Raw genomic sequence first — 23,400 nt, forward strand, 5'->3', positions numbered from 1 at the left:
CCTTACTATACTATGTGCCCATTACCTATATACTATGACATTTTTTGATGTTTTTTTTTTTGACGTTTATCTTATACTATTTTTTTTTTTTTTTTCTATTTTTTTTGTTTTTGATGCATACTATACTATTGATCATTTTTTTGTGGTTTTTGATGCCATACTATACTATGACATTTTTTGACCGTTTTTGACGCCTTACTATACTATGTCATTTTTTGACCGTTTTTGATGCCATACTATACTATGACATTTTTTGACTGTTTTTGACGCCTTACTATACTATGTCATTTTTTGACCGTTTTTGATGCCTTACTATACTATGACATTTTTTGGTGGTTTTTCACGCCTTACTATACTATGTCATTTTTTGACCGTTTTTGATGCTATACTATACTATGACATTTTTTGACCGTTTTTGATGCCATACTATACTATGACATTTTTTGACCGTTTTTGATGCCATACTATACTATGACATTTTTTGACCGTTTTTGATGCCTTACTATACTGACATTTTTTGAGCAATTTTCAGGCCTTACTATACTATGACATTTTTTGACCAATTTTCAGTCCTTACTATACTATGACAGTTTTTGGTGGTTTTTGACACCATACTATACTATGACATTTTTTGACCATTTTTGACGCCATACTATACTATGACATTTTTTGACCATTTTTGACGCCATACTATACTATGACATTTTTTTGACCATTTTTCATGCCTTACTATAGTATGATATTTTTTGAAAGTTGATGTAAAGCTGTTTGTGAATTACCTGGAGGACTCTGTCCTGGTCTCAAATAACTTCTTTCTTGTACAAAAACTCTCTGTAATCGTGGATTACGTCTCTGTGATCGTGGACTACGTCTCTGTGATTGCGGACAATGTCTCTGAGATTATGGACAAAGTCTCTGTGATCATGGACAATGTCTTTGTGATCGTGGACGATGTCTCTGAGATCATAGACGGCGTCTCTGTGACCATCGACAATGTCTCCATGATCGCGGGCAGTGCCGTCAAATCGGTGACCCCCGTCTCCGCCGATTCTATCGCAAGGTCTCTACGAAGCATGGGACAATGTCTCTGATCAAGGACAACGTCTCTCTCATCTTTGACAAGGTCTCTGTGATCATGGACAACGTCTCTGATCGTGGACGATGTCTCCCTCATCCTCAACAATGTCTCTCCGATCATGGACCATGTCTCTGCGATCGTAGGCAAAGTGGCGACGCCTGTAGAAAATCACAGAGAAACATACAAAGGAAAATGATCAACACACTACCACCTATTCCTCATTGACAGTTTAACCATGAAAACAGAGAAATATTCAACATTACAGACTGAACTAGAGCATTTAACAAACATTAGAGGCTGTTTCAGAAAATGAACAGTCTATCAACTAATTCAACCCAACCAGTCGAGGCAGATGGCCGCCCAGCCTGAGTCTGGTTCTGCTCGAGGTTTCAGCCTCGAAAGAAGAGTTTTTCCTCTTCACTGTCACCTAGTGCGCGCCTATGGTGGGATTTGTTGGGTCTCTCTCTGAAAATATTACAACATATAGAGTTCGGTCCTGCTCTATATGAAGAGTGCCTTAAGATAACTTCTGTCGTGATTTGGCTCTAAATAAATAAAACTGAATTGATCACTGAAGTCAGTGTCATCACTCTGTGTTGGACAGTTGACTAAAGCTGTTAGTGAATTACCTGGAGGCCTCTGTCCTGATCTCAAAGAACTTCTTCATTGTTCAAAGACACTCTGTGATCGTGGACTACGTCTCTGTGATCGCGGACAATGTCTCTGAGATTATGGACAAAGTCTCTGTGATCATGGACAATGTCTTTGTGATCGTGGACGATGTCTCTGAGATCATAGACGGCGTCTCTGTGACCATCGACAATGTCTCCATGACCATCGACAATGTCTCCATGATCGCGGGCAGTGCCGTCAAATCGGTGACCCCCGTCTCCGCCGATTCTATCGCAAGGTCTCTACGAAGCATGGGACAATGTCTCTGATCAAGGACAACGTCTCTCTCATCTTTGACAAGGTCTCTGCGATCATAGACAATGTCTCTGATCGTGGACGATGTCTCCCTCATCCTCGACAATGTCTCTGCGATCACGGACCATGTCTCTGCAATCATGGACGACGTCTCTGTGATGATGGACGACGTCTCTGTGATCGTGGACGATGTTGTGGACAAAGCGGTGACACCTGAAGAAAATCACAGAGAAACATACAAAGGAAAATGATTCATACACTACTATCTATTCCTCATCAACAGTTTAACCATGAAAACACAGAGAAATATTCAACATTATGTCTTACTATAACGTGACATTTTTACTTCTGTTTTGGATTACTTACGCATCGCTTTCATATTACAGATTACTTTTACCTCTAATATTAGATTACTTTTATCATTACATGATACTTTTCTTATTACGTATTACTTCTAAAGTCACAGTTAACTTTTACTGCTGTAAACTACATCTAGTTACAGATTACTTTGACTATTACATTGTACTTCTGCTATGGTTAATTACTTTCACATTACTATTAATACAGATTACTTATACATTATTTTTATATAGCAAATTAATTCTATTATTACACTTTTCTGATATACTGAATACTGAACATAAACAGTTTGATGTCAGTGCTCTGTGTTGGACAGTTGATGTAAAGCTGTTTGTGAATTACCTGGAGGACTCTGTCCTGATCTCAAAGAACTTCTTCATTGTTCAAAGACACTCTGTGATCGTGGATTACGTCTCTGTGATCGCGGACAATGTCTCTGAGATTATGGACAATGTCTCTGTGATCATGGACAATGTCTTTGTGATCGTGGACGATGTCTCTGAGATCATAGACGGCGTCTCTGTGACCATCGACAATGTCTCCATGATCGCGGGCAGTGCCGTCAAATCGGTGACCCCCGTCTCCGCCGATTCTATCGCAAGGTCTCTACGAAGCATGGGACAATGTCTCTGATCAAGGACAACGTCTCTCTCATCTTTGACAAGGTCTCTGTGATCATGGACAACGTCTCTGATCGTGGACGATGTCTCCCTCATCCTCAACAATGTCTCTCCGATCATGGACCATGTCTCTGCGATCGTAGGCAAAGTGGCGACGCCTGTAGAAAATCACAGAGAAACATACAAAGGAAAATGATCAACACACTACCACCTACTCCTCATTGACAGTTTAACCATGAAAACACAGAAATATTCAACATTACAGACTGAACTAGAGCATTTAACAAACATTAGAGGCTGTTTCAGAAAATGAACAGTCTATCAACTAATTCAACCCAACCAGTCGAGGCAGATGGCCGCCCAGCCTGAGTCTGGTTCTGCTCGAGGTTTCAGCCTCGAAAGAAGAGTTTTTCCTCTTCACTGTCACCTAGTGCGCGCCTATGGTGGGATTTGTTGGGTCTCTCTCTGAAAATATTACAACATATAGAGTTCGGTCCTGCTCTATATGAAGAGTGCCTTAAGATAACTTCTGTCGTGATTTGGCTCTAAATAAATAAAACTGAATTGATCACTGAAGTCAGTGTCAGCACTCTGTGTTGGACAGTTGACTAAAGCTGTTAGTGAATTACCTGGAGGCCTCTGTCCTGATCTCAAAGAACTTCTTCATTGTTCAAAGACTCTCTGTGATCGTGGACTACGTCTCTGTGATCGCGGACAATGTCTCTGAGATTATGGACAAAGTCTCTGTGATCATGGACAATGTCTTTGTGATCGTGGACGATGTCTCTGAGATCATAGACGACGTCTCTGTGACCATCGACAATGTCTCCATGATCGCGGGCAGTGCCGTCAAATCGGTGACCCCCGTCTCCGCCGATTCTATCGCAAGGTCTCTACGAAGCATGGGACAATGTCTCTGATCAAGGACAACGTCTCTCTCATCTTTGACAAGGTCTCTGCGATCATAGACAATGTCTCTGATCGTGGACGATGTCTCCCTCATCCTCAACAATGTCTCTCCGATCATGGACCATGTCTCTACGATCGTGGGCAAAGTGGCGACACCTGTAGAAAATCACAGAGAAACATAAAAAGGAAAATGATTAACTGATTAACGGACTTGCTGACATCGCATTCATTTTTCAAATGCACAACATACTTTTACTAAGCCGCTAATTAATTTGATGCATTAAATACTGTAAACTGTGGTGAAACATGGTGGTAAATAAAAAGCTAACTCACCAAATTAGCGGTTAGCAAAGAGGAAAAGGTTCGCTGATCACATCCAGAAAACTGCTGCGTGTCACCGCGTGTTTCACCTCAAATGTCTTCACGGACAATCCAACGTCGAATTTCCGAGAGAAAATATCTGCTTCCCCGTTGTTATTTCAAAATATATCGAAGTTGTTTGCAAGCTACAAACTTTTCTCCACTCAACTCATCTGGGCAAAGATGGCGGACTTCTTCTTGCAAGTTTCCGGCAGACTGGATGCCTCGCGGCAGACTGCTGCCTCCCACCGGTTGGGGATCACATTACAATTCGGAGTGACTGTAAATGTAGATGGAGATCTATCATCTAGATGAATTCAGAGACCGCCTACACAACCCTTAACTGATTTTCACTGGTATTCGGCGGCCTCTCCATTGTAATCTACGCGGCGTCTATCGTAATGTGTACTGGTGTAAAAGAAACCACGCCCACTTCCGTGTGACAGAACCCTCGACTGCTGCGTTCCCATGGAAACCACGCACAGGCGGCGTCTAAAACATGTAAAAAAATAAAAATTAAAAAAAAAATCACAAGCAGGATATTTTTATGTCGTGCAATAAAACGCAAAAACTCCTTTAGCTTGTGTTAAAACCTAATACCTTATTTCAGACATTTAAGCAAAAACCCATTGACTTTGGGACCAGGGAACCAGAAGCGCTAAAAAGCTAACTTACTTCCGGGTTCTAGGGCTTATTCCTGCACCGCTTAATAGGATTGGCTAAAATTGAATTTAATGATCTTATGTTTTTCTTGTAAAATCGTAAAAAATCTTAATGTTAAAATCTTATTTTAAAAAAGCTGAGAGCTAAAACTGGATAATAAATGTAGGATATTTACTTTTCTAAGTATACATACCTCAAAATTATACTTAAGTACAGCACTTGAGTAAATATACGTATTGTTGCGATAGTGTAACTAATAAATCAACATTTTAATATAAAGTGTAATTGCAAGCCAGTAACCAGGGGAAAGTACTTTTATTTTTGATAATTAACACAAACTATTTTCTTACCTCTTCAGATTTGATACAGCAAAGCGAGCTGATGAGTGTTGTTCAATTTAAGACAAAACAAACCAACATATACAGATTTTAAATGCAGTTTTATTACATTTTCATGGCTGAAACATCCATAATACTCATTAACCATAAACTCACGTCAATCACCATCCTAACTGCACAAGAGCAAAAACTAAAAAAAAAAAAAAAAGAACAAATAATGATCAGTAATACTGATGCCTAACACAGGTTCAGACTGGGTCCATGCATTTATCATTAACACATTTTGGTTGTTTCTTTCTATTCATGTCACTACAGGAAGCTGGTTTCTGGAGATGTGACCTGAGAGCTACCATAGTTTTAGGTTGGGGGAGGGGGGTTTGTATAATACGCTGGCATTACATCTTATAAAAGTCCAATTAGTTAGTGAGAAAGGGCACTTCCTGTTATTAAACCGACACATGGAGATTATGAGTTGTGATCAGTATGCAACACTTTGCACCTTCCCTCTGTGTGTGTGTATTTGTGTTGTTGTAGGTTGTGTTTACAGAACAGTCTCAGCACAGGAGTCACCGAAGTGAGCGTGCAGGTTTCTGTAAATGTCTCTGTGTGTTTCAGGTGGTGGCGGGTCGTGAGGTGGGTAAAGGCTGCGCTGCTGCTGCTGATGTTGTTGTTCAGAGTAGAGGCCAGACTCCTCGCTGTCTGACTCCACCCGGATGCTGACCTGGGGCTGAGGCTGGCGAGGCGGCAGGTGTGACGGAGCGTCCCCGGGGGCGAGGCTCGTCTGGGAGTGGACAGGTGAGGGGGGGCAGGAGATCTTCAGGTGCAGAGTGATGCTGGGGAACAGTGGTGGAACCGGCCACGTTACACTTTTACTCTCCGTCTCACACCTACACTCAGTTTCCAGTTTATTAGGAACACCTGACTAAAACTAAACTAAAACAGTAAATCTTCCCTCATGTTGTCATGTTCAGTTTGTGTTGTAGGGAGCTGTTAGATTGGACTGTTACATGACTGAAGAGGGCGCTGTTGTTTAAGCTGAGCAACACGGACTGAAGCTGACGGGGTTTCTGAAGGAGAGAAATACTGATGAAGAGACAGAGGAGAGAAATGGAGGCGGTAGGAAGCTGCAACAGGAAGGAAAGCTCAGGGCAAACAGGATGAGTTTGTCTGTAAATTTGAACAAATATTTAGAATAAAGCCAATTAGCTTCATTAAAATGACCGAAACTATGCAAAAAATAATAACTTGTACAGATAAACAGGGGCTGATTGATTAGTTAGGGTTAGGGTAGAAGGCTAAGGTAGAAGGAGATGAGTTTAATAGTACTAAAAGTTGTGTTTTTAAATCTGAATTACAGTTTTTCTCCACTGTTTTGATGCAATATTATGAATCAAAGCCCAGTTTGTGAGTCAAAAATACCAATAAGTGTGTAAAGTTCAAGACAGAGAGGACAAATCATACATCCACACCTGGAGACACACATTTACTGAGCTGTCATTTAACATCAGGTCATTTATTTTTAAGTTAAATCAAGTGGAAATCTAAACTGTTTTTCTTCTAAACTTGTTGTTTCTCTGGACAGCGTTAGAGGGAATCTGGTTCTAAAAAAGACTCAAACTGTGGAAGATATCTGTTGATTTGACTAATTTGGACAAATGAAATCTTAGATTAGCACAAAATAAGAACTAACTCGTATCAATTACACTGAAATCGCATTAGAAATCTTAATTTAAAACGGCCTTAAACCTATCCTTAATCCATTTACAGCCTCGAGGCCTTTTCAAACAAACAATGTGAAGCTGAAGCTCCACCACAACATATTTTATTTCTCATATATGTTATTCAAAAACAACAGTTTGAAAAAAAATAATTAATATGAAATAACTCCTAGAACACAAACCAATGGAGAAAAACTGTATTACAGCTGTGATAAATACCAACTGATCTTGTTTAATTTCTAAATGATCGTTATAGGGACTGACCACCTCTGTACACTTCTTACTGCTGTAGCAGCTGTGAGCAGAGATAACAGAGAGACATGCCAACACCTGCATACACACCAGAAACCAATGAAATGGAAGAAATGGAAAAGGTAGCGGACTCTGGAGACGCTCTCTGACTGAATCAATGTGTTTTTCACACTTGAGGAAATAAGATGCTCGACAAACAGCAGAGCAACCAGAGCCAATTTTAAAAAGGGGAGAGACTGGTATTTTCAAAAGAAACAACCAAAATCCTGTCATGGTGAATAAGCTCTCACACCCTCACTGATATAAATGAGGCGGACAAAGTGTTGAAAACACCTCTCAGTGTAACACAATACAGTTCGACAGCAGCACAAACGACATCCTTTGTCTCACTGAAGACAAAGAAACGAATGAAGAGCATCGTTCAGAGTTAATCTTAACAGCCAGAATAAAGGCATTTCTATACATTCACACCTCAGAGACACAAGCTGCTCCGGCAGAAGTAAAACCAGAGCGAAAAGATCGTCTACATCGGGTCATAATCAGGAAATAAAGGTTTTAGGTTTTTATCATTACTCCCTGAAAAAACAAGCTACATGTTTCCAAAGAGAAAAACTCATGAGCATCAGAGTAAAGTTATAAAATATGGCTGGTCTCTGGTGTTTACTTCTCTCTAACTCTGAGGTTGGAAATGCCAGAGATAGTGACACAACCACAACACAACCACACAGCTATAATTTATACAAACATTAGAAATAAATGGCACATTCTGCAGACAGAGCTGAACTATCCAAGCCTGAAATTAATAACCTGTTTGCAGCAGTGGCGGGTCAGAGCGACCATCCAGATGTTAATGCAGATGCAGAACATGACATATGTTACAAATGAGAAAAGTAATTATAATAATCTGTCAGCAGGAGACTACTGGAAGAGATGTTAGATTACAGGACGGACCTAGAGCAGAGGCTTTCAAACTGTGAGGCGTCCCTCCCCAGTGGGGGGGTGAGGAGAGAGGTGAGGCAGAAATGGACAGATGCTTGTTAAAGACAAACAGGAAGTCGGGTATTGTAGTTTCGTAGTTTTTGCAGGTTGATTTTTCCAGCTTTTAAGATTGTCAGCTCAGGTATTTAAGGTATCCTGGCGCCTGAAAATTGTACTTCCTCTCAGTCAAACCTGAACCCAGAGATACAACACACTTATTTTTAGATTCACTGGGACTTACACTTTCAGAGCATATCATGTTTGCTATCCATCGCGTCCATAAATGTCCATAAATCCACTTAGAAATCAGAGAAAAAAAGATGTTCCTTCTAACTGCAGAACTTGCCTGAGAATCTGAAGTGTTCTTCAGTATCACAGTAATCCAGTGCTAACTGTCTGGACATGCATGGGTGCACTGCAAACAGGAGCTGCTAACAGCTAATTCGGCATTCTTTTAATGTGCCAGTTTGCAAATACGTAAACAAATATCAGCTAAAAAAAACAGGAGAACATTATAATTCCTGTAGACGTAGAGTGGGGCTGGGTGGGGAGGGTCTCCACAGTGTCAGACTTTGAAAACCTCTGACCTAGAATATGTACAACTTTTCCAAACCCTCGTGCACTGCACTGTACACAGTACTTTCTCTGCAAGTGCTCTGAATTATCTCTTATTTTATCTCTATACTGTACATGCTTGCAATGTAAAAACAATGTAAGCGATCCAAATCATCTACGTTCAAAAATAAAATGTCTAAAATCGTCATCCAACGTGCACATAAATACAAGTGATGCAGCAGCTGAAAACCGAGCAGAGTGTGTGTTTCTATGTGGTAACTATGTGTTTTTGTTGCCTGGAGGCGACAGTGCTGTTGTTCCAGCCAGTGTTAGTGTCAGGTGAGTAAATCAGATCACTGTAGGGCACGTGCAGTTTCAGCACACAGTACCTGCGGTCTAGTTCATTTTGATCAGACGAGACTGTCGAGTAAGGGTTCACCTCCTGTAAGAAAACACACACATATACACACACACACAGAGAACAAGTGCACAAAACAAAATAAGTGTTCACAGCGAGTAAACACATGAACAAGTACAAACACACACACACAGATAATACAGATGAACAAGAGGTTCCTGTTTGTCACATTATATCAACAAGCAGTTCATCTACAGAAGCTGAATTTGATACTGATATTTACATCATGTTTATATTTTTACTGGCTGTGTTTGCAGACGCATCAAAAATGTGATTATCTGCAATTTCAGGAAGAATCTGAGGAGCCGTGCTCTCTGAGTCTGGTCATTTCATGGTGCAATTCAGGGCTGCAACTACTAATTATTCTCATAGTCTGATTACTTTTTCAATCAATTGTTTGGTCTATCTGATGTCACAAATGCATATCACATTTCCCAGAGTCCTTGGCGATGTTTTTAAAGCTAGTTTTGTCCTTGTTTTGTCTAAAAAAAAGACCAAAAAGCTTTTGTGTTTAAGAAAATAACAACAACGATTAATTGATTATTAACATAATTGACAATTAATAATAAGAAGAAACTAATTAAAAAGAAACATTTTCACACGAATTAATATTTGAAATTTTTTTTTCTCAATGTTTTTGTTTTTTCTTCTACAGCAAAAAATAAAAATATGTTCATATATTGAAAAACAAAGTTTACAATGTTTAATTTATTCCCTTCTAAATGTGAATAAATGCTGCTGAATGTGAAATCTAAAACAGAGAATTCAATTGCTGGATTAAAACTCCATCAGAGATTTAAAACACAAACCAAACTGACACAGCCAGAGGTGGAGGAGAGGGTTGGTGTACTCACAATCAGACGTCTGGTTTTGGGTGGGGGGGTTAACAGGGGTGGGGTCTGGCTCTGTGTGGGGCTCTATGGCCTCCATGGGGATCTTCACAGGAGGGGGGGCAGAGCTGTTGGGCTGGGTGACAGAGAGAGGAAGCAGTCGGCATGCAGGACCAACAAGGATGGATATATTCTGTATTTTTGTTATTGTAAAACAAGATATTCCTCTGAGCCACAGAGCTCTGTTGTGTTCTCACTACAGCAACAAGTGTGGATTCATCCGCCGCTGAAAATAGTCCCAAACAAATGCACTATTTTCTCTTCTTAACAGTGAGCAGCTGTTTTAAACATTACTGAGCCTTTTTTAAAAGAAATAAAACTACATAATATATTTGTGAAGTTTTTTAAAGGTTTACCTACAACAAACTGTCTTGATGGCGCTGAGCCAGAGACATTAAACTCTAGGGCGATAGCGTTGCCTTTTAGCTGTGTCTCACTCTGCAGTTTTATTTTTATTACAGTTTTATTCCAGTTTTAACCTCCGATGTCAAAGTATAAACTGCTCCATAAAAAGAGGAACACTTTGCAGACGGTTTAAATCTGTGGTATTTTTCAATAAATTGTATGAACTTATTGTTTCTGTTAGCTGCCGAGCTAACAAACTTGCTAACTGACAAAGCTTCTCAGTAACTATTTATTTATTCCTGAAAACAAAATGCAAGGGCATTAGTTTACAGACCAGTATAGAGAAAACATAAAAATACTAAAAGAGCTATTTTGACTAGCTAACTAAACTAGCTATTTTGAGTTTCGTCAAGTGCTATCATGTTAGCAGTTAGCTGGCCAGTCACGCTGTGTTATGCCTGTATTTTGGCAGCAGTCTGAGCCTAACACAGAATCACTGTGGTTACATGTGTAAAACAGACAGCTGTGTTAATAAATCAGGAGCCTGGATGGACGACTGAAACACCTCCTGACTGAAACGTAGATCTGCGATTAGCCACAACGTCTAATTTTGCTCTGCCACTTCCTGGTGTGACCAGGCCTCAACACATTGTTGGTTTTAGTCTTTTCGTGGTATTTGTGGAACATATCAAAAATACAGAACAGCACCAGCCTTATTTTTAATCTGAATCATTAGTAGACAACACCACTGTCCTCACACTACGGCTAAGTAGCATCTCCAGTTCTGTTCTGTGGATGAAACAAGGACATAAACAGGCACAAAGATGCACAGAGAGAACTGTTTCTAAAGTGCAGGAACATAGAGGGAGAGGTGGACAGACAAAAAGACTGTAGTAAGTGTTATACAGTGCCTTTTCAGCAACACTGTGGGACAGAGAGGAGAAACATCCAGTATTAGTCAGAGAAAACAAACCCAGGAGCGACACAACAGATGGAGCGACACACATTTAAATGCCAAGAAAAGAGGAGAGATTACAGTAGAATGAATGAATGTTTGGCAGGAAGTCATTTCCCCTCACCTCCTCGTCGCTCTCTGGCTCCGCCGCCTTCTTCTCTTTTATCTTCTTCTTCTCATCCTCCTTCTTCTTCTTGTCTTTGTCCGGCAGGATGTCGTCCAGCCAGGCCAGGTCGTGTTGGGAGAACATCAGATCCAGCAGCTTCCGTACGACCATCAGACCCAGAATCTAAAACACAGTGGAAACACAGTTAACACCTCATCAGGACCTGCTCCATTTCTGTTTTTTTAACTGACACAGCGACACACTCACCATGACCGGGAAGATGATGGCCAGGAACGTGGACTTGAGGATCCAGAGCACGGCCAGACAGACGATCTGGACGAGGGTGAAGAGGTGGACTCGTCTCAGAGGGACGTGACGCAGGAAGGAGAAGTCCGGCTGGTGTTTGGCCGGCATCAGATACAGTTTGATCCTCTCCCAGAACTGAAACACAGAGATACAGAACATGTTTTCAGCCTCTACCAACATCAAACATACAGGTAGTTTAATTATTCAGAGCAAAGATTTAGAGCTGAAACCATTAGTCAGTCCATTAATTAATCAGCAACAACTTAAATGCCAAAAATCCTAGTTTCAGCTTTTAAATGCAGAATATCTCACATCTCGTTTTCTTATGTGATTGTAAATAAGTGAATATTGTTGAATTTTTGTTGTTGTTCATGGTTGGACATGATGTTTTGTTAATAGATATGAATTAATTTCTGTTTTTTTGGTTGCAGAACAAAGTAAATTCTAAATTGTGACGACTTTACTTTCTAGGTGGAAGTAGAGCAGTAGTTTTCCAAGTGTTCATACTTAGTATTCTGTAATGAATATCTGCCAGTGAATATCAACACTAGTTTTATTTCTTTGTCATTCAGGCAGATCTATTGTTTTGTGTGGAAACAGGGACATTTTATGGGGCTATGAATTAAAAAAACAAAGGCTGTGAGAAGAACAGCAGCAGTCAACACTATTAACATGCAACTATTCTGATTAATTTATCATTGTGTCAGTTTTCAAGCAAAAATGTGAGAATTTGCTGCTTTTCTTGGTTTTATGTTCCAGTAAACTGACTCTCTGTGGGTTTTACCAACATCAGACAGTTTTCTGATGTTTTATTGACAAAACAATTAACCTAGAAAGTAATCAGCAGATTAATTAATAATGAAAATAGTCCCTAGTTGCAGTATTATAATATATACTATATATATACACTGCAGTTTACCTGGATGCCGCTCAGTGAGGCCACTCCCATGTAGAGGAACACTCCATACAGGACAGGCATGGGGATGTACTGCATTAAACAGAACAGCAGAGCATTAAAAGATGAGTGTAAAATGAAACTGATGCTTTTATTAATAAAACGTCTCATCTGACTGACCTGAAGGACGGGAGCGAGGAAGACCGAGAGTCCGGTCAGAACAAACACCAGAGTTCCTGTGAACCTCTGCTCCCTGGAAACCACACAGTATTATTTTATTAACACACAAAGCGTTAAAGAGTTTAGTGTTGAGAGTGTCGGGATGATCTCACCTGACTCCCAGGAACTGCGGCTGCTCTCCGGGGGCGCTGGACTCGCTCTCCATCTTCAGAGAGTCGATGTGGGCGATGGAGATGACGGTGGCTGCGACGTACCAGGGCAGACCCATGAAGGAACACACAGCCATCAGGATGCCGACCCAGAACAGGTCCAGGTGGTAGCCACAGCCTTTCTGTGATTGGACAGAATGAAAAACTATACATTTCTGTCGAGTACGGCCATTAAAATTATTATTATTATTATTCTATAAACTAGCTGTGGTACATCGTCTCTACCAAATATAAACAAACTGTGCTCTCAATAATTATTTGTTCCTGTTTTGTTTTTTCCCACAAAGTAAAGACACTGAGAACAGACTGTTTCGCCTGTTTTCAGACCTTCAGCTTGTTCTCCTTGCGGTTGACGATGACGGCGCTGATCTGCTGGTCCATGAAGATGAGGATGGTGACGAGGAGAGCGGGGACGAAGCTGGCCAGATACCACCACCAGGGGTTTTTACCGAACGGCATCACCAACCAGCCGCGGTCGGGACGCGTCGGCTGCACCACAAAGACAAATAAATAAGATCAATGCACACATCAAACCTTAAACATCAAATACTTTACATCTACACTGGTAATAATGCAACTAAACTATACAAACACGCAGCGGTGGAAAAAGTATTCAGATCATTTACTCAAGTAAAAGTGCCAATATAGCAATATAAAAATACTGCATTGCAAGTACAAGAATTCAAACATCTACTTAAGTAAGAGTACTTAAGTAGGAGTAAAAGTACTTCACTGTGCAGTAACTGTCTCCTGTGACTGATTCTCTCTGACTTTATCACATCTTTAATCCTGAGCATTTTACTGTTGTAGTTGTTCTGGTGGAGCTGGTCAGATAAATGTGGTGAAGTCAAAAGTTAATAGTTTCAGAATTTTGCTTTAAAGCTGTACTTGAGTAAATGCACTTAGTTACTTGCCACCACTGCTAGCAAGCACACACAAGAAACAGATACACATGCAGATGTTCAGTCATATTTCTAGACATGATTTAGTGACAAATCAAATACCTTGAACTCAGTTGGAACGATTAGTTTGGGTGTGTCTAACCCCATCAACATATCCAGACCCACAAAGGACATGATTGACATGAAGATGGCAAAATCACTGATTAGCTTCCTCAGCTACGTGTCCAACAGCACACACACACACACACACACAGAAACACACCAAGACAAAGGGAGGGCAGAGAAAGAAGTGTAGTACGACAATGAGGAGGGGAGACACGTGAGAAAATAAGTACATGAGGAAATGAAAACAGGAGAAAAGAGAAGATAAACTCCGTAAAAGAATAATTACACATAATAAAATCCACATGAAAACAAATCAATACAAACTACATCACTCAGCTGTGACATACAAAGGTGGGAAAGGTGTGAAAAGAGGCGTTCAGGGACCTTGATCTCAGTGGGCACATGCAGTTTCGGGGTGTCCAGCTCCAGCAGGCAGTCCAACCCACAGAAGACCAGGATAGAAATGATGATGGCAAAGTCACTGATCAGGGAGCGGAGCTAGGGAGGAGGAGAGGACATGGGAGAGGACATTCTGCTGCAGGTATGGAGGTTTAAAGTTAAAGGTGGTGGTTTGGATGAGGTGAAGGTTCATGCAGATATTCAGCAGCTTTAAGGGATAAATGACGGTGATTTTCTACATTTTTCCAACAGTGCGTGCGTCCGTCTGTTGAGGCCGTCTTACCTTTGTCGGGAAGTAGCGGCTGAACTTGAACTTCTTAAGAGAAACAGTCATGGAATAGGTGCCAAAGAAGAGGATGAAGGACATGAGGGCCAGGTCAGGAACATACTTACAGGAGTTCCCCACCAGCGTGCCGCCATACTTCACACACTCTTTCTTACTCAGCTGACTCCAGTCCAGGTCTGTCAAGTTAAACTGCAAAGACAAGACAAGGACAGGGTGGAGGAAGAGGAGGAGACAGGGTGGGATGGGGAAGATGGGAAGCGAGGCCAAAGAGGGAAAGACGAAGCAGAGACAAAAGAGAGAAAAGACAAGCGATAACAGAAGAAAAGAAACTCCACAGTGGAGGAACTTGTGGGACCGTATGTATCAAGCATCTCAGAGTCAAACCGAGGACTGACTCGGACATGGACTCAGACTCAAGTCACGTTAGGAAATAAAATCTCCAGGCAGAAGGACATGATCCTGTTCAAAGAAAACTCTCAGTCTGCTCTCACTGGGATATCAGCAGAGACTGGAGTCATTTATTAAATCAAGAGAGTTGATAAAAGCTTTTTACCAAAGGACCAAATACCACTTCATTACTGAGAATCTTTGGCCAGTTAGAACTGATTTCCTGCCCTGAGATGCTTGATAAATACAGGCCAGATTTAGTCATCAGGAGGTGAGATGACGACATATATAAGCACAAAATCCAAGACAACTGGAGAAGGAACTCAGTCACCTACAGTAGGTAAACTTTCAGCAGTTGCCTCCCCATAGATGAACAGGAAAGATTCATGTGAGTGATGTTAATCAGAAGCGTCTGTGTTTTGTCACTTACCAGCAGAGTCATGTTATCGTCTGCGAGTGGAGCTGAAACATTCAAGCCCAGACCAGATGCTAAAAAACAAGAGGGAAAAATAAAAAATGACAGATGAGTGACATAAACTTTCCTCCTCACTGAGAGTGGTCATGGTGTTTTTACGTTCCTGGTTTGTACATTCATACTCACTTTTTCAGACAGCATCCAACAGTGAGGCAGAAACAGACGAGACAAACAAATCATCACACAGTAAAGACCGAATGTTTGCATCAAATCACACTGAAAGATCTGTGTTTCCTGCCAGTTTCTCACAAGGGTCAAGTGTTTTTCTCAATAAGAAATCATTAGTGGTTAGCTTAGCTTAGCATAAAGACTGGAAGCGGAGGGAAACAGCTAGCCTGGTTCTGCCCAAAGATCAAAAATACACTTTGAACACTGATTAACAGGTTATATGTTGGTTTGTTTAATCCATGCACAAACAAAACTGTGACTTTAGAGGGAGTCACATGATGTTGTTATATCTTGACGAACAATAGTTTATCTGTTTGCTAAATACTGTGCTGAAAGGCTGCTGTTCACGATGACCACGTAACTCTCCATTAAACCACAAACTACTGATTAAAACAGATTAAACAAACAACATACAACATGTTCATTAGAGAGCATTAAGAGGTGTTAGCGCATGTGTTTTTAAACTTTGAGACAGAGCTAGGCCAGCTGTTTTCATCCTGACTCCAGCTCCTCCAGGAAGCAAACGTACCCTAAAAAGTTTGAACTATTCCTTTAAATATTGTAGCTACCATCTGTCAGCTCCATCTCTGAATATTATATTGGTCAAATCAGTTATATTATAATATTTTAGGTGAGGAAACTCAATATCTATGATCACATTCAGTTGTAATAAGAGAGTCTGAACACTCACCCTGGTCTGGAGCGATGCATTCACATTTGTAGGCCGTTATGTAGTCAGGCTTGAAGCCACGGTTAATTGGGTAATACTTAAAGGCTCCAACCTGTGGAAAAGGACACAGTTTTTTCCTTTTAATAACTTCAGAATTAAGTTAAGTGTTGTTCTGTGCAGCTGGGAGTTCCGCTCATTCGTAGATGTTGCATTTCACACGACAACATGTCACCCACCATCTTCTTAATGGCATCAGAGATGAATATGAAGGAGATGAGGCTGGAGAACCCCTCCTCTGTGAAGCGGGTCATGTATTTGATGATGTAGCTGGCGTCCGAGACGACCAGCAGAAAACACTGCAGACACGAGTGAAGGCCGATCCACAGACGCAGCTCCATGTAGTCTATATTGTTACTCCTATGAAGAGAGACGAAAGAGTTAAAGAGACGCTGACGTCCCCTCTGATCTGGCTGTTTGTGGTTCACGATGTGAGCGTCTTACTTGCTGAATTCATAAAGCAGTTTTTCAAAGATGAGAATGGGTCCTGTAGAGCTGAGGATGATGAGCGGCTGTCCACCAAACAAACAAAAGACGGTTCCGGCTAAAGCAGTGCCGAGGAAACTCTCCATCACACCCTGCGAGGAAGAGAGAAATCAGTTTACCTCTGAGGTAAATGTCATTGTTCATTGTTGCTGTGTACTAAGTGAAGTATCTGATTTGAGACACAGTCTTTCAGCAGGGTTATGAGGACCTGGTAATTGTCGGTAGCGTCCCCCAGCAGTCCTCCGAAGGTGATGGCGTTTGTGATGCAGCCCAGGTAGATGAAGAGCACAGCAGAGATGGACTGGATATGGAAGCCATCGTAGATATCGCTACAATACCATGGGATCTTCCTTTTAATGTCCAGCCATAACCCGCCACCAACCCTATTAAAACAAGGTTGAAAGACCCGTTAAGAACCTGGATATAACTGGACCCAGTGACATACAATTTAGCCCTCTCTGGTCCTCTTATACCTCCCGGTGAACTTCAGCTCCTCTCCGAGCTCATGTGGAGCTGGAAGGTCTTCATCTTCTCCTCCGGCCGCCCCCCCAGCTGAGCCATTCATCTGGCCAAGTTCATTCAGGTTCAGCACAGACTTCCTGGGATACAGATAATTAAAAGACTGAATTGAGACTGAGACTGAATTTGTCTAAAATGCGATGCAGGTTAAATATCAGTTCTGTAAATTCTCTGACTGGAAGGCTGGAAAAGTGTGTTCTAATATGTGGCTCATATCTTGAAGACAGGGACTTTGTTGTTGTGATTGGCGACCACAATCTGAGTGGGTCACAATGACATATGGAGTCCCTCAGGGTTCAAATCTGGGGCCTCTGTTATTCAACCTGTACACAAGTTTTACAGCTTCGCAGACGACACCTGGATTTACCTAGCTCTCATCAAACGCTAACAGTCCCACAAACTCAATCTATCGGTGCTTAAAGCAAGTAAACAGCTGGGATGTAAATAAAAATCTCCTTCATTTAAATAAAGAAAAGACAAAAATCACAAAGCGAAGTGACAATTTTTTTCTCAGCTTGATTCAAGAACTATAAAGATAAAAGTCAGAAATCTTTGGGGTTTTAATCGATTCATGTCAAAGCTTCAGGAGACACATCAAGGTAATTACAAAATATGTTGTTATGTTTGAAACAAACTTGAGGTAGATACATATGGACATGTGCTTTAGTTGAAGTACGTGCCTCATTTCAGCCGATGGAACCTTCTTGGGAGGCTCAATACGAATCTTTGGGTCCCACTCCCCTGGAGGGAGGACGATCACCTCATCCAGAAACTCGTCAACACCTGCGATCAGGTCATCGCGGTCCCTGGCTTTGTAGGCAACGTCACTGAACAGCTGGCATGAAATAAAAAAAGAAAAAATCAGAGGTAATACATTTGAAATTGTACATTTGAAATTGTGTATGACTGGATTGGGACGTGATGGTGGCAGTTACTTACATCGTCCACCATGAGTGTCGCGATAGCTCTGCCGATCTCATTGTAGGACTTGGTTTTGCCATGAGGACCCAGCAAGATGAAGAGAAACCTGTCAGAACAGGAGGTTAATAAATGCAAGGATATACATTTCTAGAAGAAGAGAGAAAGGGAAACATTAGAGATGCCCACCTGGTCGGCACAGGAACCTCAGTGAGGCCTCCCAGAGTCGTGGCTTGAGCCAGACGTACAAAGGAGACAAAGGGCTTGTCTAGAAAATCCACCTCACCGATCAGGACATTGGAGGCTTCGGCATCGCGAGGAATCTTCTTCATGAACTTATTCTTTAACTGGAGGAACAAACAGGGAGGGGCAGCAGGAGGGAAAGCATGAGTGGAAATCACATGTTGAGGCATGTTGCACTGCAGCTGACCTTTCCTAGCTGAATGCTATGTGCATCAGATCATGTGAGCTAGTGAAATCAAATGGTTGGATGGTTACAGTGGTTAAGTAGTTACAGAAAATGACTGCATAGAGAAAGGCAGCCTTGCTTGTCTTTAAACCTGTAAGTTGTTTTTTCACTAACTTTTGGCAGGAAATCCTTACTGACTTTTCCCCTAGCACCACTATGAGGTTAACATTTGTTGTTTTGAGTCAAGTTCCATGAAATTGCATATTCCCCTCAGGATGAACTGTGATAACTTTTGTGGAGGTATCATAAAATCACACAAATGGCTTTTATATAAAGCAATCAAATCAGTTACTGACAGGTGAAGGTGAATGTTCTGCTGGGAAACTGAGTCCTGCCTTCACCTGGATGTTTCTTTGACATGTACCACCAACCAGAACATTGTTGCAGACCAAGCACACACACCCCAATGGCAACAGCACTCCCCAATGGCAGGGGCCTCCCCCAGCAGGACAGTGCTCCCACCACACCACGAAAACTGCTCAGAAATGTCTCGAGGAACACGACAAAGGTGTTCACCTGGCCTCCAAACCCCCCAGATCCCAGTGTGATCCATCTCCTGGTGGGTGATACATGTCAAAGTAATATCGAGATGAACGAATGACCCAGGGTTTCCCAACAGAAGAACTTCACCTGTCAGTGCTTTTAAATTAGCATGTGAATTATTGAGCTCTAGCTTGACCTTTGACCTTTGGCCACCAAAATCTAATCAGTTCATCCTTGAGTCAAACAGAATGGTTGCACCAAATCTGAATAAGTTCTATCAAAGCGTTACTGAGATATTACATTCAGAATAATGGGACCAACGGATATTTAAAATCACACAGCTCCTCTCCTCCTTCTCCTCCTCCTCCTCCTCCATCTCCTCCTCCTCCTCACCAAGGAAGCACGTGGCAGTGGAGTGGTGGGTGCTTAAATTAAAACCTCTTTATAATCTGTTAATGCTGCTTTCAGAGTCAATTCACCAACTGGTCCTCTTTCACTCTCTAACTTCTCGGTCCTAAGCGACGATAAACAAGATCAATCTCATGCACTGTGAATAAAACCATCTGCAGCTGTATTTCAGTGAGTTTACTGGTTGTATAATCCTGTAATAGTTATTACATGTTATGATGAAATGGACTTTACTGTAAGAGGGTGCGTACTGGTCAGATCAAAGAAAGCCTGAGGGGCCACGCCGGCTTCTGTGAACAAATAATTAAACCAGAATCAGGAGTCACATGCATGAGTTCATTTCTTGCTGGCTTTGAAGTTCTTGTCAAGATATTTACCCAAATGACAAACACACACGCACACCTCAAATTACTGCTGCTGGTTAACAATGAATACAGTGAAGCTGAACCTCAAGTCATTGCACATCAAAAAGGAAAAACAAGCGACGCAAACTATAATATTCTTCACTGCCACTGCACTTTTTTGGGGAGAGATTCAAACAATTAAGCTCCAGGGAAACAAGAGAAGCTTAGGAGATCTGCACACAAACACACAATGATAAGTACAAGCACACATTCAGCAGGTACAACATAATTTAGCAAATTCCCACCTCAGCTACCAGGCTGTGTGGATTAGGGAGGATTAAAGCAGCTCTGACGACTCTGTATACCTTCTCATAAAACAAAGCTCAACTTTTCACGATACACAAACACAGCAACATGCAAACAAAGCGCACACACACTTTTACACTTGGAGAAATGTGTCACTTTATGCCATCTGTTAACTGTGCGCAGAACTGAAACAATCCATTGTTATTCTCCCAAAGGCAACAGGAGATTATCTGATTACAAATCAATAACAACTCTGACAGTGACTCTGTATAAATCTATAGACACAAATACAGAAAATGTGTAGAATATACAGATATTAAAGGGAAACTCCACCAAACACTCAAAAAGTCAGTTAATTAGCTCCATCAAGACTGTTTGGGTTTGCTTTGACCATTTTTGTTCAACTGTCCCTAATCAACATCCAGTCGTCCACCACCTCCCAGCTCACCCAAAGCAGAAGAAGCTGACTGAGATTGTTTACATGGCTTTTAAAGGGCAGTTCATAACTATCGGCAAGGCCACATACCTCTGAGGATTAAGTTGGGAAATATGTCACAGAATGTGGATTGGCCGTTTAACTGTAAACATAACGAACGTAGATCAACGCTGAAATAGCTGCTAGTTCTGTATGATTACTTTAAACAAGTGAGATGATTTGAGGCACCTATTTTGAAGCAGTTTCTTAAAAAATTAAAGACTACATTCCCCATGAACCCTACATGTTTTTTTCCCCAATGACCTTCAGCTCCAAGAGGCAGAGGCATTATGTTTTTAGGTTGTCTGTCCATTCGTCTGTCCTATTCTAGTGAACGGTTTATCTCAGTAACGCCCCAAAGGAATCCCTTCAAATTTGGCGCAAACATTCACTTGGACTCAAAGCCGAACTCATTAGATTATGGTGGTCAAAGGTTAAAGGTTGAGGGTCAACATCATTGTCAAGAATTCAGACACTAATTTTCTGCAACTGCAATGGTTCGGGGAAGGTGTACAATCATGAGGCGGTATTCTAGTTTAATAATGAAAATAAATATTTGTGATTTTTAAATATTTATGTTTTTAAATATTAATGTCTTCAGTAGAAACCAATGGGCTTAGGGTTAAGAGCAGCACACAGTGTAGGGAAGTCTGAAAGTTTCGTTGGTTTTGGTCTTTTCATGGGTTCTGTTGACAGTAAGGAACATACAGAATACTTCCAGCCTTAGTCCTACATATAACTTTGAGAACCCTGCAAACTGAGTCCACAAAATCACCCACATGCACACAAATCCGCCCACCTCTGCACACATCCACACACATGAAAGAGGCGACTGAACAAAGCAGTTACCTGGTCTGTGCTCGGCGTGTCTGAAATGTCATTCATGCTTCGGCTCTGGGCAGGATCTGTAAATGAACAATGCACCTATATTTGATATTTAAAACACACAATACACCACAGATTTATCTCAGGGGATTTGTCCAGAAAAAAAAGGCTAAAGAAAAAACTAAATTTTAATCCAATTAAAAGGCTATAAGAGCAACAGAAAGGGCATTCAAGTATGTCCACAGTGTGTTCTACAATTTTGCTGTGTCCAGTTGTTTCTGTGAAGGATTATATTTTAATGACTCATTTCCCTTTCTTTCCTCAAAGCAGATTTGGGAACAAATGAAATCGAGGTGAGAGAGAGAACAAGAACATACCACACAGCCCAAAAAATCCTCTCATAATCCCCTTCACCCAGATAGATTCACAAAAGAAATTCGCAAAGGTGCACACAATAGGACCAAAAATCTCTTAAGTAAACACACATTATGTCCAACACATTGTATTCATGGTGAGCATATACACATAAAGCCATCTCAAGAGTTGAAATCATGCAGCTGGGAGTTAGCGGGGATCAGTGTTGATTAAAAAACACACAATAAAGCAGAGTTAATCAAGTGAGAGCTGTGATAGATAGAAAACATTGACCTTCTATGATGAGTTCCTTCACATTGACCATTAGGATGACAGAGGGTTATATCACTGTCTGTTGGTCTGATGCCTCTCAACATTTTGGCATCTTTTTTTGTGAAATATTGGATAATTTTACCTCAAAAAAATTATTAAATGAAATAATTTCACATCACATTTAGAGATAAAAACCTTAATCTGTAACTCAAAAAGCTGTAAAGCTTTTCAGTAAATTGTAGTGGACTATAATGACATGGTGCATGTGTCCTTGTGTGTGTATTTGTGTGGTGTGTTTAGACTCACGCAGGCGGCCAAGGCTGCTTGACTGCCGAGAGCGTAGGTCTTCTGTGGAGCGGTGGATCCCAGAAGCTGAACTAGTACTACGACTCAGATTAACCTGAGGACTACGGCCTGACAGAGCAGCAGCAGCAGAAGATGTGAAAACGATGAGCACAGAAGAGGAGATTGTAACGAGGAAAGGTTGAGAAACAGGTGGCGATCAACATGGCAGAAAACAGAGGAAGCGTTAGGATGTAGTTAAGAGTTTGGTGATTCCTGACTGGTGGTTAAAAATGTGCACAAACAGCACACACACTCACACACACACTTACTGGAAGCAGCGTTGGAGGACTTTCCGATGTCCGCCAGCGAACGGTGGATCGGTTTCTTGGTCTGGTGACGGTGCTTCCTGAGCAACACGAAACTGATCTTCTCTTTCAGGTCCGGGGGGATGAGACCGTCTGCTATCTGCCGATCCACGATCTCATCTGGAGACGAAGTTCACAACACAGGTCTAAACCACCTTCTAGAAACCAGGGTCATTGTAGGTTTTAACTGGTGTCACCTCTTCGAAAATTTGAACCTTACTTGATTTGTATCTTTAAAAAAACTTGTCAATCAGTTGCACGTAGGGACTGTCCACTGGTGAGTTCAAGGACATGCTAATATTTGCAGTTTGAGGATCAGACGCTGAGCTGCACCATTTAGGTGCTATATGTCAGTTTTTGCTATTGCTACATAGCCAGC

General features: G+C 41.3%; 1 protein-coding gene and 1 long non-coding RNA gene across 2 annotated transcripts; both read right to left on the reverse strand.

Annotated features, from left to right (window-relative positions):
• Nucleotides 1-784: 784 nt before the first annotated feature.
• On the reverse strand, nt 785-4,019 carry LOC127139629 (uncharacterized). The gene is made up of 4 exons (XR_007809880.1): nt 3,615-4,019; nt 2,708-3,143; nt 1,708-2,218; nt 785-1,236 (listed from the first exon to the last, which is right to left on the reverse strand). It is a non-coding gene; the product is annotated as an uncharacterized LOC127139629 (long non-coding RNA).
• Nucleotides 4,020-5,337: 1,318 nt separating this feature from the next.
• Nucleotides 5,338-22,785, reverse strand: LOC108891291 (electrogenic sodium bicarbonate cotransporter 4). Its single transcript, XM_051067692.1, has 21 exons — nt 22,678-22,785; nt 21,769-21,824; nt 18,624-18,781; nt 18,456-18,543; nt 18,197-18,351; nt 17,471-17,596; nt 17,206-17,380; nt 16,956-17,089; nt 16,691-16,871; nt 16,476-16,566; nt 15,572-15,630; nt 14,752-14,943; nt 14,067-14,180; nt 13,390-13,551; nt 13,006-13,184; nt 12,854-12,926; nt 12,698-12,766; nt 11,740-11,913; nt 11,491-11,655; nt 9,148-9,200; nt 5,338-6,088 (listed from the first exon to the last, which is right to left on the reverse strand). Exons 2-21 carry the CDS (start codon nt 21,802-21,804, stop codon nt 5,797-5,799), a joined length of 2,676 nt encoding a protein of 891 aa, XP_050923649.1. The 5' UTR covers nt 21,805-21,824; nt 22,678-22,785; the 3' UTR covers nt 5,338-5,796.
• Between the last annotated feature and the right edge of the window lie 615 nt (nt 22,786-23,400).

This window comes from Lates calcarifer, unplaced genomic scaffold, assembly GCF_001640805.2.
Source record: "Lates calcarifer isolate ASB-BC8 unplaced genomic scaffold, TLL_Latcal_v3 _unitig_1919_quiver_1332, whole genome shotgun sequence".
NCBI classification, from domain to species: domain Eukaryota; kingdom Metazoa; phylum Chordata; class Actinopteri; family Centropomidae; genus Lates; species Lates calcarifer.

Coding starts and splice junctions, on each gene's coding strand:
- LOC108891291 (XM_051067692.1), bottom strand. CDS start 21,804: ATGAATGACATTTCAGACACGCCGAGCACAGACCAG. Junction 18,782..21,768: donor ACACGCCGAGCACAGACCAG/GTAACTGCTTTG, acceptor TTGTTCCTCCAG/TTAAAGAATAAGTTCATGAA. Junction 14,181..14,751: donor GCCGCTACTTCCCGACAAAG/GTAAGACGGCCT, acceptor TTGGACACGTAG/CTGAGGAAGCTAATCAGTGA.